This window comes from Danio rerio, chromosome 24 (genome assembly GCF_049306965.1).
Source record: "Danio rerio strain Tuebingen ecotype United States chromosome 24, GRCz12tu, whole genome shotgun sequence".
NCBI classification, from domain to species: Eukaryota; Metazoa; Chordata; class Actinopteri; order Cypriniformes; family Danionidae; genus Danio; species Danio rerio.
The window spans coordinates 39232893-39252795 of NC_133199.1; the positions used below are offsets into that span (position 1 = coordinate 39232893).

General features: G+C 34.1%; 1 protein-coding gene across 1 annotated transcript; it reads right to left on the bottom strand.

Moving 5' to 3' along the window:
• Nucleotides 1-6791: 6791 nt before the first annotated feature.
• Nucleotides 6792-18301, bottom strand: ube2v2 (ubiquitin-conjugating enzyme E2 variant 2). Its single transcript, NM_213515.1, is given in 4 exon segments — nucleotides 6792-8582; nucleotides 11505-11630; nucleotides 14193-14341; nucleotides 18264-18301. Coding segments are annotated over 4 exon segments (438 nt in total). The 5' UTR covers nucleotides 18280-18301; the 3' UTR covers nucleotides 6792-8435.
• Nucleotides 18302-19903: the final 1602 nt, after the last annotated feature.

Genomic DNA, 19903 nt, shown 5'->3' on the forward strand with positions numbered 1-19903 from the left:
GTTCACATATGCCAATCGAACCGCGCTAACTGGGCAAACGAGATACGTTCCGAAACAAAAGTGTAGGTGTGAAAGCACCCTAAGTTTGACCTTTGGAAGAATTGTTATGATATATAGCTCAGTTCAGTGCAAAAATTAGCAGAGATCTCAGCCTGATCTAACGAGAAAACTTAAGTATTTTACGTTTTGCCAGTTTAGTGGCTAATTCGTACGAATTTGTACGATTTCAGTCGTACGAAATGATACAATTTTAAAAAGGAGGCGTGGCACCTAACCCCACCCCTAACCTCAACCGTCATTGGGGGATAAGCAAATCGTACTAAATTGTACGAATTAGATCGTACGAATTCATACGAATTAGCCACTAAATAAAAAAGTTACGAATCGCCGTGAGATTGTGTTGGAGATCTATCATTCATCACTGGTTAATCAAGCAGTGTTCGAACACTTGCAGCATCTTTATTTATTGTTGTACGTGTCGCCAGCAGCATCACTGATTGGAGTGTGATGTCACGGGATTGATGTCATGGTTTGGTTTGCGTAGAGTAAACACACATCGGCCTGACTCCAGCAGATGTTTACAGATGCATCCCATCATCAGTCAGGAGGAGATGAGGGAAAAAACACACATGATTTCAGTCTGCCAGAGGCTCCACAAACTCCTCATAGTGTCAATGAGCTCTTGCAGAGGATTCTGCACTCGACGCCACTGTCGTTTAGTGATTGTTAACATTACGCAACGCTGAGAAGATACACTTTAAAAATTTGTTTGTTGTTTTTAAAATAGTGTGCATGGTATTTAATGACTATAAAGATGAGGTGTAAAAATACAGTTTAATTTTGTATTAATTAGTACAAAAGTTGGGGGTGGGGAGGGGGGGAGGTTGTCCACTTAAAAAATTGTCAACTTAAATTTGTAACGTTAACCTAATCGATTTCTGTTGGGGCTACATGAATGAATTGTGTGGGGCCTTGCATTTTTACAGAGTAAGAATAGGCCTAGGCAAATGAGCATTGAAAAATTGAGACTATTTAACATATCTAATTCACACAAGCTGACTATACTTCTTGCATAAATTAAAACAGGGTCGCAGTTGGCATGCAGATGGATTGAGTAACATCTGACACCCAGGAGTCTCTTTCTTTAATGGGGACTTTCCGTCTCTCAGTAGCGCTTAATTCACATGAAAGCTCCCCTTGGACAGAGACAAACCGCTTACAAGTGTCGAGGATAATGCGCCAATTATACACAGCCCGAGACACAAAGACACACCACAGCACGGCCGGCAGCTTCCCGCTCCGTCATCGGCTTTCCCTTTGGCAAGGTCAATAAAACATGTCGCTTTTTGGAAACATTAAAATAACGCTGCAGCGCTGAGGGGCAGAGTGACGTCAGCGCGCTCTAGCGGTCACAGGCAGAACTGAAGGTAAACTTTAAAAGGGATACAGCTGCGGATTAACAACAATAACCAATTAATAGTTTTAACAAACTATATAATAACTTATTTAATAAATAGTATGAATAATACTCTATAATTACTGTTTTTACATTACTGTGCTGATTAAATTTGGAGGATGGGTAGACAACAGCCTCCTACTGAGTATATGAGGGTAAAGTATGGAAGGGATACAGCTGTTGATACCAACGTCATTATAGCATAATGGTTTGAGACATTGTACAATAATAATATTTTACTAATACTGTGTGAGGGCTGGGGTAGACGGTAATAAAATGCAACTTAATGGGCAATAAATTTAATATAAATAGTACTCGGTAGAATTACAGTTATTACATTAGTTATGGTTGGGTTGAATGTTAATAAAATAAAATTATTGGGTAGGCTAATTTAACAAATATATATAAATAATTATCTCTAACTTCATGCTGCAGCTGTATCCCTTCTAGCAACAAAGACGATCTGATAGACAACAGCGCCTCCTACTGACTATATAAGGGTAAAGCATAGAAGAGATACATACAGCTGTGTATAGCAAATTGAAAAAAAAATAAATCAATCAATGCTTGGGTTTGTCCATGTTTGACCCATACTAGTACTTTTCTAAATTTACAACTAGTTCTTGTATATTAGACACTTTTAGACCTATTTGTTCATTACACACTGATATTTATTAGACATTAATTTATAGTTAAAATTACTTATTAAATGGAATGGATAGATTTACTCTGGTATTTATTAGATTGTAAGATTGTAATTATTAAATACAAAATAAAAAGCTACTTTAATCATTTGAAAGTGGCACTTGTTAGATACTATACTTGTTCGTTAGATACCAGTACCCAATAAAAAATGTTTTATTATTTATTAGATTATTAATCATTTAATAAGTATTCATTAGTGACTATTTTATTTTTTAAAAATATAGTAAAATAACTGATGACTAATATATATATATATATATATACATATATATATACATATATATATATATATATATATATATATACATATATATATATATATACATATATATATATATATATACATATACATATATATATATATATATATACATATATATATATATATATATACATATACATATATATATATATATATATATATATATATATATATACATATATATATATATATATATATATATATATATATACATATATATATATATATATATATATATATATATATATACATATATATATATATATATATATATATATATATACATATATATATATATATATATATACATATACATATATATATATATATATATATATATATATATATATATATATATATATATATATATATATGAGCAATATCACACGAGTGCAATATCACACCTGCAGCCTCGTGCCAACGCACGCCTTCCACCAGTGCTGATATACAGCCATATCGCACTGCTACGAGAGTGATATTGCGTTTATACAACAGTTTGACGGCATACTTGTGTTTATAAAAACAAAATCAAACATGGAGACAGTTTCTGCTGGCTGTATGTGGGCGGGGTAATACACAAAGGGTAAAGAGGCTGTACGGGTGCTGATATTACTTAAATATATCACGGGTATCAGCCAATCAGATTCGAGAACCAGACAGAACTGTTGTATAAATATTCTTTTGTACTTCTTTTCTCATACTTCTTTTGTCCAATTTTGGTGAGCCTGTGTGAATTGTAGCCTCGGTTTCCTGTTCTTAGCTGACAGGAGTGGCACCCGGTGTGGTCTTCTGCTGCCAAAGCCCATCTGCCTCAAGGTTGGACGTGTTGTGTGTTCAGAGATGCTCTTCTGCAGACCTCAGTTGTAACAAGTGGCTATTTGAGTTACTGTTGCCTTTCTAGCTGGAACTAGTCTGACCATTCTCCTCTGACCTCTGGCATTAACAAGGCAGCTTCTTTAAACCCTAGAGATGGTTGTGTGTGAAAATCCCAGTAGATCAGCAGTTTCTGAAATAGCAGCCCGTTTGGCACCAACAACCATGCCATGTTCAAAGTCACTTAAAGCACATTTCTTCCCCATTCTGATGCTCGGTTTGAACAGCAGCAGATCGGCTTGATCATGTCTACATGCATAAATGCATTAAGTTGCAGCCATGTGATTGGCTGATTAGAAATTTGCGTTAATGAGCAGCTAGACAGGTGTACCTAGTAAAGGGGCTGGTAAGTGTTTAAAAAGTTTTTGACTGATTTAACTTTGTAGCTAATTTAAATTTACACTGTCCATATTTGACAGTGTTGGGTTACAACAACCCTGCATTTTTAGAGTAATTTTATTTTTTTAAGTAGTTTAATTTTAGTTTTTTTTTTACTCCTTATGATCTAAATGTGCATTAGAAAATAATAATAATAATAAAATACCATTGAAAATGATAAATGCTAAAATAATTCATACCAATTTTACAACATTACATGTGAATTTAAGGTTTTAAAACATTGGTAAGGTTTCATTCCACTACCAAATCTACATGTTTACATGTGTCCAAACTGTCCCGGGTTCATGCATTGTGAGACTTCAAAGTTTCTGAGGGAAACCATTGCAAACACAGCAAATCAAATGTCATCTGCTGTCAAATGTTCCAAGAGCGTCTCCCGTCCTTCTCTTTCAGAGATTAGTCTCAAGGTTGACTTTAGTGGTAAGCACATTTATAATCCTTCAAATCTAAATGTGTGCTTTAGCTATCCTTCCATAACACATCATTCCATATAATTAACTCGATTTTGAAGACATAAATGATTAGCCATTGCGTTCAATAGTTTTTTTCTTCCTACTATAAACTGGCTAGTCACCAATATCCTTCAATATATCTTTTTTGTGTGTTAAACAGGAAGCTTAAGGTTTGAAAGATCTCGAACAGGTGGTTTTCTTTTATCTTTGAGTGAACCATCTCTTCTGAGTGTCCAAATACTGCGGGTGATTTTATTGAAGAGTGGAAAATACAACTTACTATAAAAGGCATACATTTTCCTGCATTTCAAACCCATGGGTTCCACTATTATCTGGCCAAACCTGCTGAACAGACTCTCCTTGCCCCCTTTGATGGAAACTGAATCAAAGTTTAATGCGCAGGAAAGATAAAACTCATGAAGGGGAAAGTGCCAGAGAGTGTTTCCACTGACGGACAGATCTCTTCTGTCACATCTGATGATGGAGCAGAGAGTAAAACTTAAAGGACGAGATGTAAGACAGCAAGACAAAAATGAGTCATTGAGTTCTTAATCTCTCATATTTGATGGGATGCCATAATGCTTTTAATGAGATGCAGTTTCACAGATCTAATATATACTGACTCGCATGCGGTTTTACTTCCCAGCTCTTTATATTCAAACTGACATCAAGAGAATTTGTTTTTGACATCATTCATTTTCCTTCGGCTTAGTCTCTATGAACTGCCAACTATTCCAGTATGTTTTACGCAGCGGATGCCCTTCCAGCTGCAACTCAGTACTGGAAATCACCCATACACACCCTCATACACTACAGCCAATTTAGTTTATTCAATTCACCTATAGTGCATGTCTTTGAAATGTGGGGGATACCCGAGCACCCGGAGGAAACCCATGTCAACACTGGGAGAATATGCAATCTCTATACAGAAACTGAGCCACCGTGTTTTTGACGGTGAAAGACAGTTTTCTTTAATAATGTTTTGACATTGTTTTTTGTGTGTTCGGAAAACTATGAGTTAAAAATTGGATAGGCTTTAAAGTCAGCCTGAATCACAGCTGCGCAGACATATTTAAGTATGTTGATGTAATTTCAACTGACAGAATATTGAGTAGGGGGTGGGGCTTTATTTTTGCATATCATTACCTCATAGCAAAGTGTAAGAAGGGCGTAGTTAAAAAATATTGTGGCTGAATCCATCAAATTGATGTCAACAGAAGGAACACCCCTACAAACGCAGAAGCAAATGCTCAGACTTAACTTTTGTTTACTATTCCCAAACATGAACGAGCAAAATAAAGTCAATTTTAAAACTTCAGTCAGTCAGTTAGTCAACAGCGGTAGATTTACACGAGGAAAACAGGCACGAATGGCACTCGTGAGAGAAATTTAAGATCTGAAAAAGCGTACACAGCAGCCTCTGGTGGATTCACTAACACTGCAAAAAAGGTAATAATGTAGCTCCTGGAATGCATTTCACTCTCTCCAGGAATGTATATAGGGGTACGTAATCAGAATGAGCCTGGCTGAAAGAAGGGCATTTACAGCATAGCATAAAAAATGATGTCTTTTTTAGCTGAATCGTCACTGAAACATTTTTGGCTCTCCCGAATCTTGTAAAATTCGTAATAAGAGTAAAGCGTAATAAGAGCCCTTTAGGACTGCAGTGTTGCACCACCAGCCAATTCCATTTGCGTAATAAGATGCACTTTCCAGTGAAGACATGGAGCAAGATTCAAGTATATATGAAAAAAACAAGGGTGTGATTTGAACTCTCAACAACAACAGAAAAAAATGAAATGAATTAGGGCTGCACAATATTAGAAAAACCTAACATTGTGCTATTTTTTATTCTGCAATATATATTACAATTTGAATACGACTAGATTAGTTGCATAACTATTCGTAAAAATGTATTATGATGATTCTGTAGGGAAGTGCATATGCAAAAATTATAAGGAAATCTACGATGAAATAAATTTAAAAAAATTAAAAAATTAAATAAAGATTTTTTTTGTTTGTTTTTCGAGGAGTTGAACTGTATTGAGATATACAGTACTTGAATAATCATATGTAAGACAATACCGCAGTCTTCATTATACAAACAATCAAATAAAATTAATTGTTTTAATTTTGTAATTTCTTAAAATCCTCACAGGGTCACAGGCCTCAAAAAACATTTGCAAAATGATCAATATAATATAATCCAGACTTAGCATTGCGTATGCTCACGATGTGCCTATTGTGAATGATCACATCGCAAAATTGATGGTGAAACCATATACTGTACAGCCCTAATATTCCTTTTTTTTTTAATCGAGAGTAACAGAGAAGGGTGTAGATAATTTAAAATAAGGTCAAGATAATGCATAAACAGGTTTAATCCCAAAAGTGCATGAGCTACATAGAAAAACAGATATAGAGTTTTATGTCACTAACAAAAATAGTGTTATTTGTGAATGGCATTCATGTATCTCTCTCAAAGAAAAGTGTATTTTGATTATTTTAAAGCATTTACAAAGTTTCATTCACTTCATAAAACTCATTTCCTTCTTTTATTCTAGATCAAAACAAGCAGAAAGAGGGTTAGCAACTACCATCAGCAAACACTTGATCACAAAAAATGACCAGAATGAGAACCGAGTGTGTTCCACAATGTTTGTTTTATTATTCTGAACATATCCCCGGTGTCACAAATTCAACTTAATTTGATTATATGTCTTTTAAAAAAAAGAAAAAATGAACAGGGTGGATTAAAAAAAACAAACAAAAAGAAAGTTTCTTTGATGCATTACAGGATGATTCATTTGTGGCTCTGAAAATGTCAAGACCGTAAGAAAACTGCCACTACATATATTAATTTTCACAATATTTGCCTATTAGCTCTCGCTAACGAAGACTCGAAGAAAAAGATCATAGCCAACTGAAGCAAACAGCACAACAAACCCCCACCATTCACTGGAATTACTATTTAATTCAATGATTAACGTGGTTAGAGTACCTAAGGATTATAAGAGTGCTTGCTAATAATCACTGAAGTTCTAGTTGGTGTGGTAATGAAAGCTACATAACAGCATGCCGTCGCGGATGCAGGTGGGGCCGTAAAGCACTGTGGTTAAGCAAGGGCAAGTTTACAGCAAATCCTTACCATTGACACAATCAGTGATTCCTAATGAAAACACCCTTAAACTCACTGCAGTAAATGATTCTTCACAGTACGTCACCTTACGAAGTGTGTAAAACATCCAAACGCATCGTATAAACTTATGTGAGGAGCGAATTCAATGGATCACAACACACACACACTTAGGTTCAGTTACATTGCGGTGATATGAGATCATAGTGAGCATTCGCTGCTAAAGATTGATGTAGAAAATAAATCTATGACTGTAAAAATAAGGCTGTGTCATTCAAGCGATGCAAAACAGCGACACACTCCACATCCTGTCCATGAATGGAAAGGGTTTGCTGTTTTTTTTTTTTTTTTCATACAGTAACATCTCTGTGATGGACTCGTTTACAAACTGAGTCTGACAGCGGGTTGGAGAGTCTCATTTTAACGCACCCGACAGATTCATTTCCGTGACTGAGTCAAAACGACAATAAAAAGGAAACAGAAAAGTTCAGAATCGCTCCCAACCCTTTTCGCGATACAACTAATAGACTACAGGCACACTTTTAGGACCCTTAACATTGTCATCAGTGAGGGGTTCAGACGAACACACACATATACACACACACACACACACACACACACACACACACACACACACAAAAAAAGTTCAGTTAACTTACAATTTACTCAGCTGCTGTTTATGCCTCTATTGTTTTTCTCCTTTTTTATGACAAGCATGCCGCTGTATATGCATCCTAATTGTTTTTATTTATTTTTAGATTTTGGTGTCTTGTTATATTAACTTAAAATGAACAGATCTGTATAAACCTCCCCTAACATGCCTTTTATTCTGCATCTATGCCCCGCAGGATTCATCTCATCAACATAAAGCTCATGGTCGATGTAAATGTTACTGGAAGAGAGAGATTTGTGAACTGGTAATATATGTATATATATTAAAACAGAAACGAACGTTGCCTCGCAATACAGGCGTTTTCCTTTCTTTGTTTCTCAAGCTAAACTATTAGAAATGTCCAATCGTGCTCCAGCAGAGGAGACTATTTTTTGAGTGTGGAGTGAGCAAGAATTGTTTTTTTGTTTTTTTCTGATGATGTACAAGACATTTCTAAGAGAGTAAGGTTTAAGACAGAGGGTCATAACAATCATTTACAATTAATTGCTGTATGTCTGTCCTTCCGGTGGTTGAGGAAGCTTCATATTCTCTTTGGACATCATAAGACGCCTTAGCTCTTGAAGAACGACTTTAATGCTATATGAGTTTTGCCATTTTGCTAGAATTGGTATGCTACGTGCATCCACCTGAAACAAAAGAGACACAAAGAAAGGGAAGGGGACACATGTGGAAATGAGTTATGTGAGTTATCTTACAACCTCATACGCTATTAAGTCAAATATTTGAAGAAAATACACAGGATTTATAACAGAAATTATTTTGGTTTATGCAAACTCTGTCAACAACATTTGTGGCAAGATTTAAATTCCTTCCTATGTTATTAAAAATAAACCACATCATGGGTAAACTAACCCACACTGTATTTCAGGCTATAAACAATAAACCGCTAGACTTAAATTTTAGACTTAATGGAGAGAAACTAATTATTATATTGCAAACACAATCAAAATATAATTTAGTAAGAAAAACAACCCCATCTCATTGAAACCAGTTTTAATAATCTGTTTTCACGCTAGACTGGTCAACATTTACAGTACATGTGATTTTTACATTAAACAGAGTGATAGACAGGAAAGTACAATAAAAATTCAATAAAAGTAGCTAGTATTTTGCTGAGTGCTGTGCGGTGTTTCTTTGGCTGTTTTAGGCCTGCTGTGGACAAACATATAGACTTAAATATTATATTTGATGGAAAGAAACTCATTTTTATATTGCAGACACATGATCAAAAGATAATTTTGTAAAAGAAACAGCCCCATCTTAATGAGGAAAAAAGCAAACCAGTTTTAATTATCTGTTTTCACGCTAGCCTGATCAACATTTACTGTATATGTGCCTTTTACATTGAGCTATAGCCAGGGAAGTGCAATTGAAATTATATGATTTTTTCCAATAATAATTCAACTGTGAGTGTTTTTGTGGTGTCTTCTTGGCTGGTTTAAGACAAATATATATATATATATATTCATTCATAAGTCTGAATTCATTCATAAGATTTGTTTCAACAAATGATTCAATTCCACAAAGCAAGTGACCAAGTGTATAATAGACTTGATATGTAAATGCTTCTGGACTCTCGGGACATATTTTGTTTGTTTATTCCAAAGTGAGTGAGAAGATAATGTCTGTTCGCACACTGGTAAACAATTAGCATATTATAAGAGACAATAAATTTGCATATTATAAGACAATAAATACTGCACACCCCCATAATCGAAACTCATTTCAGTGCTCATTTAATTATGCCACTGATACAGCAAAAACGTGAATATGAATTTGTTATATTAGTCAATATAAGCAAAACTAAAATAAATAAATAAATAAAAAGACCATCAAGACATTGCAGTGAAAAAGGTTCAAAGAAAAAATACACTATTAAGTAATACCTGAACAACCTTATCGAATAGGATGTAGGGGTTGCACCGACTAGTCAACTTTAATGTTCTGCAGTGATGCTTTTTGATTGACGTCGACTAGTCGTGCTACGCAGATCACTTTGTTTTTGTCCTGCATTAAATTGCAGCTTACACACAAATGTGTGTTCACCGAATGAAACTGCCCTTGCTATTATTGAAATTGATTTAAATGTTTTATTTTATGCCAGCGTCAACGATTCACTTTGAGTGAATTTTAAATTGCCAAACTGGTGTCAACTGGTTAGATTGCACCATGCAAATACCCTCGAGCAGATGATGGCCTATCGTGTTTACACTGGAAAAGTAACATGACTGGCTGTTGTCCTCTGTGACGCGTTGCCGCTGACATGTTTTGTGAATAAACCGTGAAACGCACCAAGTGTGTAGCTACGGCATGTGTAAACATCATCCGAGTTGAACACAAAGAAAATACGCACAGCTTTGTTATAAAAAAGGTGCGACTTGACCAAGATTGAGCAGCATTTTGACCCGCACATCATAAAGGTAAAATCTGCATCTGAGCAGGACTCTAACTTTTCTTTCGCGTGTTGTTATGAAAAACCTTACCATGAATTGGTGTTTGATGTTCTGTGTGCTGATGATGTATGCATTACTTTTGCAGTAAACATATCTGTTATTGTTCAGTAGTACGAGCCATGATCGATGTGCTGACTGCCTTTATTTTGCACTAAAATTAGTCTGTTCTAATGTTGCGCTATTAACAAAATTGTTCACAATGCATTACTTTTCTACTAAAATTACTCAATGGTAATGTTGAATTGTTTTTGCAACGTGTTATGAGCTGTCAAACAGCATGTGTTAGTATTTCCTGAAAATAAATAGCAAATTGTGATATGTTGGAAAATATTTGCATCTTGTGTTTTATTAATGACGTCACCAGCGACTAGTCGACATTTAATAAAATGAAAGTCCTTCAGCCCCTAGTAGGATTACACCAAACAGCCCACTCATTTTCCATATGATTGAGAGTAATTATCATTATTGATTAATGAGAATTTAAGATAAGACAACAGTAAAAGGCATCACCAAATGTCATCACTCAACCTACAAAAAAAAAGGATGACAATATTTCGTTTTAACATGAGGCAAGATAAATCGCTACACTGCATTTTACATACATAAAATAAATTATACAACAAATGCAAGCATTTTTACGATCATCTATTTGCTTATTTGACCTCTTTATTTTTTACTTGACTACAATCTTATTGAAGGTAAATATGAACTTTCTTTGCTTAAATAAATTAGAACATCTAGAATTTTGGTCTAGAACTTATTAATTCCATCCCTCTTAATTTGATTATAAACCCCTATATAATTATAACATATTTTGACCAAACAGTAAACAAGAACACACAAGAAAAACTAGCAATTGTCTGTGGTGCGAGAAACGGTTTAATTTACTATGATGACTGTTTTTCTGTTCGATATCCAGCTGAATCTCATTAGCCTTCATTACTGACTGTGCTTAGTCACAATAAAAGTGTCCCTCCTCTGCAGTACTGATGTGACTCGAGTTCTGCATCGCAATGAACATCTGCTTTGTCATGCTTCTTTAAATGATCTCAAACACTCGAAATAGTGTGTAAAAATAAAGATGATTTTACTTACCATCCCATTGGAATTATTTATCCCATTCATGCTAATTTTTGTTACAAATCTAACAGTCGGTGGTACTTCAGGATATTTAGGTCCGCACTCCACTTTCAGGCTGTATATCCTGTTTTCATAATTAGTCTGTGAAAGGAGGGGAAAAAGTCAAGAGTTAAAGCTAAAATGGCAAGTGGAACATGAAAGTGAGACGATAATAAATGCATCGACTCATCAAAGAGAAAATCCTACACAAACTGATCAAACTTCATAAGCTGATGCAGACTGTTCATCTTTGAGGGCTCTATACAATAACAGCACACCATGATGAGCTACAGATGCTAAAAGTATCAGTTTCAGTCTCACAACTTTTCTTTTAAATGATGATAGAGCAAATTGAAAGGAGTTTACCAATATTATTCATACAAAACTACAGAATTGAAGTAGTGATTCGCATTTAACAAATAAGCAAACAAGAAACTGGAACTTAAAATAAAAGATAATAAAATATATCAAATAAAACTAGTTTTGTTTGTATTACAGCACTGGTATTATGGAAAATCTCATGAAAATAAAATTATGCTGGCCATATTTCACCAGAAAACAATAAAAAGCATCAAAAAACTTACAACAAAGCCAATTTTAGAATGCCTGAAATTATCAGTTACATTTTTCTAATAATAATTATTATTTCTGCTGTGTAATAAGGAGAACAATGTACTTTTTCAAATGAGCATAAATTATGCTTTTAACAAAAAAGCTTGCATAAATGCATTTGGTAATTAATATAGCCTTCGTTTTTTTTACATAAAACATATTTCAATATATAGTTTTTGGACTTTCAGGATACAAGAAGGTAAATTAAATGAAAAAAAATACAAGATTAAGCTAAGAAAATAATCAAAATAAATAATAAATCAAAGGGAAGATGATACATAGGCCTGTCACATTAATCAATATATCGACTTTTTGCACAATGGATTGACATAACTTCAGTCATTTTTGGTGATGCAATATATATCGCCCATACATAAAAACAACTCTAGCAACATTTTAGCTGATCGGCAACAACTCTATCTCTATCATAGGTGCCAGCATCAGAAGAGTGGAAAAAAAAACACTATGGTATTTTCTATTAATTACTTTAGTATATTTTCATGTGGGTGTCTGACAACTGAAATCAGATCTTTTAGCAGATATTGCTTTGTTACTTTTTAACATGAATTTTAGTTAACAATTATTAATATTTAATTGGGATTTACGTTTACACCGTCTGATTCCAATGCCTGATTACTAAATAGCTAAAATGATATATATATATATATATATATATATATATATATATATATATATATATATATATATATATATATATATATATATATATAAAATTAAATTAAAATTAAATTAAATATTCTTAAGGATAAAATATGATGTGTTCTTTGGAGTAGTGTACTTGCATTGTGATGACTTTATATTTTCTTTCTGGCATTATATATCGAGTGGCATAAAATGGTTTTAAAATAACAATAATATAGTTTATTGCAATATATTGTACAACAAAAAATAGATATCATACCAGGCCTATTGATGTCAACACTTTCTCAAAATATAAAACCTAAATAGCATACAACTTTCAAAATATCACTGTTATTCTTTAATTCATTTTATAAAAATTAAGGCTTTACTGACATATTTTAGAAAATTGTACTGGTTTAAAAAAACCTTGGAAAAAAAACATTATATGTATGCAGTAGTCAATATTTGAAGTGGATCAAAATCTTTATCAAAGTTGTCCTAAAACTATTGAACACCACACATTCTTGGGGACAATTTAGAAAATAATTTCCCCATACTTTAAATGTTGACTACTATGTGTATGTGTATTTATTTATTTGTTTGTTTTGTACATGTAACATTTAATTCCATTAAGGTTTTAACGCAACACCTATTAACATTAATGAATATAAAGTCCTATCATTTCTATAAGTCACGATAGAATGATTTAAAACTTATATTTGGGATAAAAAATGACCTCAACAAAGAACGAAAGACCTAATTTTGAGCCCAAAACTAGACTAAATAATTTTCAGCCCAACTAAGAATGTAAACAATTACATGAATCACTGAAGCAGGTTTGCGCAGCAGTATTGTTTTTTTTCATAGCCTGATTCTTTATCTTTAATCTACAGCTGTCATGTGTCAGGCTGAATGGCATGATGAGGGCAGGTTGTTTACTAGTGACCAAAACTCGTCACTCACGCCATTACATAACTGCACAAAAACTGAAATGCAACACAAAAATAAATAAAAATAATAACATTGCCTGAAAATGTAATAATGTTTCCAGATGGCTGATTAATATTGTCACTGAACTGCCATAATGACCTTATCCTTCAATGCGGAAGAGTGCTCGTTTTTGCGATTGTTTTAGAACGCAAATGGAAGAAATGACTAGGAATAATAAACGGCAGAAAACGGTCAAACTGCTTGCTCTATAAACAAGTGTGTTCATGACTATACATAATTAGTAGAATAATATGACAAGAAAATATCAGTTTGCAACATGAAACAGCAAAACAAGCAGTTTTTAACGTCTAGAAATCAATGGAAGTGAGAGCGGAAGTCGAGCCTAAGAGACTCCAATGGCTGCACGCACTCATACGTGAAGAATAAGGTCAAATAAACGAGTTTCAACAGCAAACATACTCGTGCAGGTCCGATGATCATGCCCGTCCACCGTGTGAGAGTCATGTCCTCGTCATCCTCCAGACCCCAGCTCACCGTCCCATCTCCAACACCCTTCTGTCCTTCCTCAAGCTCTTCCAACAAACGAAAATTACGAGGGACTTTAACTCCTGCAGGAAATGATAAAAACAAACATCTGTGGTTTACATTTGAAGTAGGGCTGCCCAATATATTGTTTCAGCATTGATATAGCAATGTGCGCATCCGCAATAGTCGCATCATAAGATGTGCGATGTTGAGTTAGGATTATAATTAACTAAAAATCACAGTCCAGTTCACATGATTTGTTGAGTTATTGTGAATTTCAATCATAAATAATTTGTGTGAAAGATTTTTACTCAGATGTGTTTTTAAGCCCTATCACCGAAAGATTTAAAACAAATTCAAGAACAAGGAATTATGAAGTTGCCAAATGAAGACGGTGTTATTTTAGATTTAAGAATTGAATTTATTTACCTCAATATTGCAATATTCCACCAAAAACCATAAAGCATTGTTTAATTAGTATTTAATCGTGCTTTAATTTCTTAATTAGATTTTTTTATATACTTTTGGATATTTTATGCAGATGCACTCTCCAACAAAATCATTCCACTCAATGTAAAACAATGTAAAAACTCTTCCCAAATATTTAATTGGGTAATATTGTTAAACTTTATTCATATTGCAATATTAATTTATTCATTCATTTTCTTTTTGGCTTGGTCTCTTTATTAATCCAGGGTTGCCACAGAGGATTGAACTGTCAACTTATCCAGTATATGTTTTTACACAGCAGATGCCCTTCCAGCTGCAACCCATCTCTGGGAAACATCCACATATTGCGATATTTTGTTTTTATAGGTTCGCGTTAATCATTGGAATATTCATACTCTGAAAATTACATAAGAAGGTAAAAAAAAGCTGATAAAATAACAGAAAATATCATCTTTTATGTATTCAATTAAATTAGATCACACTTTATATTAAGTGGCCTTAACTATTAGTTACTTGTGACAAATAATAAGTAAAATATAAAACTACTGTGGTCAAAAGGTTATGGACAGTTAAGGTCGCATGGGTAGGTTTAAGGGTAATTTAATGTGTAAGGATGGTCAACAGAGCAATTAAAAACTTAATTACAAATATACAGTTTAATATCAAAATAATTAAACCCCTTTTGAATTTTTTTCTTTTTAATTATTTCCAAAACAATGTTTAACAGAGCAAGGACATTTTCACAGTATGTCTGATAATAATTTTTTCTTCTGGAGAAAGTTTTATTTGTTTTATTTTGGCTAGAATAAAAGCTGATTTCAATTTTTTAAAAATCATTTTAAGGTCAAAATTATTAGCCCCTTTAAGCTATATTTGTTTTGATTGTCTACAAAACAAACCACCGTTATACAATAACTTGCCTAATTACCCTAACCTGCCTAGTTAACCTAATAAACCTAGTTAAGCCTTTAAATGTCACTTTAAGCTGTGTATAGAAGTGTCTTGAAAAATATCTAGAAAATATTATATAAATATATTTTTTAAATAAATCAGTTATTAAAAACAAGTTATTACAACTATTATGTTTAGAAATGTGTTGAGAAAAATCTCTCTGTTAAACAGAAATTAGGGGTAAAATAAACAGGGGGGGCTAATAATTCAGAGGGTTTAATAAATTTGGATTGCAACTGTAATAACAGATATAATTACATGAATATAATTTAAAAAATAAGCAAAATGTAAAACTACTTATGTGAAAAGTTATGGACATGTTTGTTGATTTTGGTAGGTTTAAGGGTAATTTCATGTGTAAGGAATGGTCAACAGAGTAATTAAAAATGTAATTACAGAAATGAATTACAGATATAATTACATGAATATAATTTTAAAAATAAGCACAATGTAAAACTACAGTGGTGGAAAGTTATGGACAGGTTTGGTGGTATGGGTGGGTTTAAGGGTAATTTAATGAATAAGGAATGGTCAATGGACTAGTTAAAAATGTACGTACAGGTATAATTACATGATTTTTTATAAGTACAATGTAAAATCTTGTATGTGCACAATAGGTGCATTTTACAAAATGATTAATTTTAATGTAAATGCATAGTAATCAGAGCCACTTAATTGCTAGGGCCGCTTAAAAGCTTAATTTATTATTAAATGCATGCATTAATGCTCATGGTTCATTCAGTTTAATTTGACCAGTGAATTCCTATGATTAAACATTAAATAAGAAATTTAGCTTTTAATTGTGCTACAGATTTTATTTCTTGAGTTTATTTTAAATCAGTTATATTTAACTTGTTATATTTTCAAGGTTTTTTCCAACCGAAATCATTTTCTAGCATATTATTTCACTGAAAGTGCTAGTAAAGTACTTTTAACAGAGTTCCGGATCTCATTTAAAATGAAACTAACATGTTTCCATCTTTGGGGACAAGCAAAACATCTTAAGGGACATGTGATGCACTGAAGGAGAAAAATAATTGAAATTTGAACAAAACATTGAGTGTATGATGCATTTGCCTATTACCTTCAAACTATATAAAACAGAATAAAGCTAATAATGCAAGCTTGCATGAAACAAATCAGAAAACAAATCCCAAAACTGAGCTATTGCAAATATGAATCAGAGTAGAAGTTCACCGTTTTCAGACACTACAGGGATGGAAAAGTGGAGAGACAAGATTTGCAAGTTCAGGTGAGAGTGTAAAGGAGAGACCGATTACTCTTTTGTGAGTGATTCAGGAAATGACACCCATGGCGCTCTATCACCGTTTCTCACTTCCTCAAAAATCGCAAGTTGGCCTGCACAAGGCTAAGCTCAACACATTTCTGACAAAACATGCATATATTTAATACATGCAAAACTTTAATATTACAAGTAAAACACACACTCCAAATATTGACATATCTAAATTGTGCAACCATGAAAGCCTGTTAAAATGCAATAAATTGTTGTCAAATTTAAAATGCATTAAAATGTGCTATTTACATACAAGCTGTAAATGTGAGCTGATCTATGATCCTCACACTACACTGTTATTTACAGCTTCAGTTAATAACAACAATTAAGCAAATTAATTAAAATAAGGATTAAAAACCCTAAAGTATGAATCAACTCTCCAAACTCTAAACTCTAAAATAATACTGAGGTAAAGTTGACTTTATATTCGCACATTCGTTCGTTTTAGAACAGTGACAACTTGACATGCTCCATATATTGTTTACCATGGTATATTCGGCCTGGAATCACATGTAAATATGACTTCAAAACAACATTAGCACTATTTCACTGACTGTGAACAATGTTTCTTTAAAAGTCGTTGGCTGCTAAAATGATCTCACGGTTTAGATTTTTACAAAGAACACATTTGTACATTTTTAATATTAAGGAGGAAGTCCGAATTTGCGAATATAAACCCAACTTTACCTCAATAAACGTAACTAATGCAGATGTTTGTGAAACGGCTTCACGTTCAATTCTATGCGGTTATGCACCAATAAAAAAATGTATTACACAATCACGACGCACTTCTAAAAAAGACGTCTGATCCTTAACAGTTTTAAATGAATCTGACAAGCTGTATTAACATGTTTAAGTGGCGTTTTAGCACTTAAATGTGAGTTGCAGGCCCGTTTTGTCATGACTCTGGAGATAACCAGCAGAAACACGCGCGTCAACGCTCCGCCTCGCCTCACTTTTGCACTGATACACCCGCCCAACTGCAATACAAAACATTTAAACTTGGATTTAACGCTATATAACTCCATAATTAAATGAGCTGTGTGACTTCATTATTAAATAGATGCTAACATGAAATAAAAGAGTCGTTATTTTTAAACTAAGGGTCTATTTGAGGGCCGTTAGCTCGATGCTAACACACACAGTTAAACTGCACACAGATGTGTTACATGAAGTAAATAAAGGCGTTCGCGCATGGTTAATCTCAGTGAAAATGTCCGTGCGTTTGTGTGGAACGAGCTCGGCTATTTTGTTGTGAAAATAAGTCAGCGGAGGGGCGCGAGGATTGAAGAAATTGTCAGACAAACCTGAGGAGGCCGCCATCTTCTCCTGCCCGAATCCAAAAGCGTACGAAAGCGTGACGTCGGCGCGTCATGTGACTAATGACGCACAGTGCTGTAGCAAGACATAAAGGGGTGTGGCTCCACTGCAAAGATTTATTTTTACCAAATATATATTTTATATATCAGCAGAGCTTAAATCTGACATCTTTTATCAGCATTTCATATTGGCGCATTTTCATCACTACGTCTTAAAAGTTTCACTGTTTCATGTGAAGGAACTTAAAGAGAAAATAAAATAGTATGGTAATAAATACACTAATAGGCAACTTTATTAGGTACACTTTACTAATACCGGGTTGGACCCCCTTTTGTCTTCAGAACTGCCTAAATCATTCTGGCAACAAGGTACTAAAAATATTCCTCAGAGATTTTGCTCTATATTGACATGGTAGCATCACGCAGTTGCTGCAGATTTGTCGGCTGCACACTCATCTCCTGTTCCATCACATCCCAAAGGTGCTCTGTTGGATTGAGCTCTGGTGTCTGTGGAGGCCATTTGAGTACAGTGAACTCACTGTCATGTTTAAGAAACCAGTCTGAAAGGATTCACGCTTTATGACATGGCACATTATCCTGCTGGAAGTTGCCATCAGAAGGTGGTCATACTGTGGTCATAAGGGGATGGACATGGTCAGCAACAATACTCAGGTAGGCTGTGGCGTTGACACAATGCTCAATTGGTACTAATGTGTCCAACTTGTGATAAAAAAATATTCCCACACCATCACCACCAGCCTGAACCGTTGATACAAGCCAGGATGGATTCATGCTTTCATATTGTTGACGCCAAATTGTGACCCGACCATCCCAATGGCGCAGCAGAAATCAAGACTCTTCAGACCAGGCAACGTTTTCAAATCTTCTGTTGTCCTGTCGGCGTAACAGCCTATTGGTTAGTGCCGACATATGGTGCAGTAGCACGTCAGGGTGTCCCGAGTTCGAATACCGGCTCGAGAACATTTCCCAACCCTACCACTCTCTCTCACTTCACTTCCTGTCTCATTTCTGTCCTATATAATAAAGACAAAAAGGCCAAAAAAAAAAAAAAATAAAAAAAAAAAATAAAATATATATATATATATATATATATATATATATATATATATATATATATATATATATATATATATATATATATATCTTCTGTTGTCCAATTCTGGTGAGACTGTGTGAATTGTAGCCTGTTTCCTGTTCTTAACTGACAGGATTGGCACCCAGTGTGGTCTTTTGCTGCTGTAGCCCGTCTCAAGGTTGGACGTGTTGTGCATCCAGAGATGCTCTTCTGCATACCTCTGTTGTAAAGAGTGGTTATTTGAGTTACTGTTGCCTTACTATCAATTGGAACCAGTCTGGCCATTCTCCTCTGACATCAAGGCATTTGCACCCACAGAACTGCCGCTCACTGTATATTTTTCAGGCTATTGTCTGTAAACCCTAGAGATGGTTGTGCTAGAAAATCCCAGTAGATCAGCAGTTTCTGAAATACTCCAACAACCATGCCACGTTCCAAGTCACTTAAATCACCATTCGTCCCCTTTCTTGCTCAGTTTAAACTGCAGATCATCTTGACCATGTCTACATGCCTAAACACATATAGTTGCTGC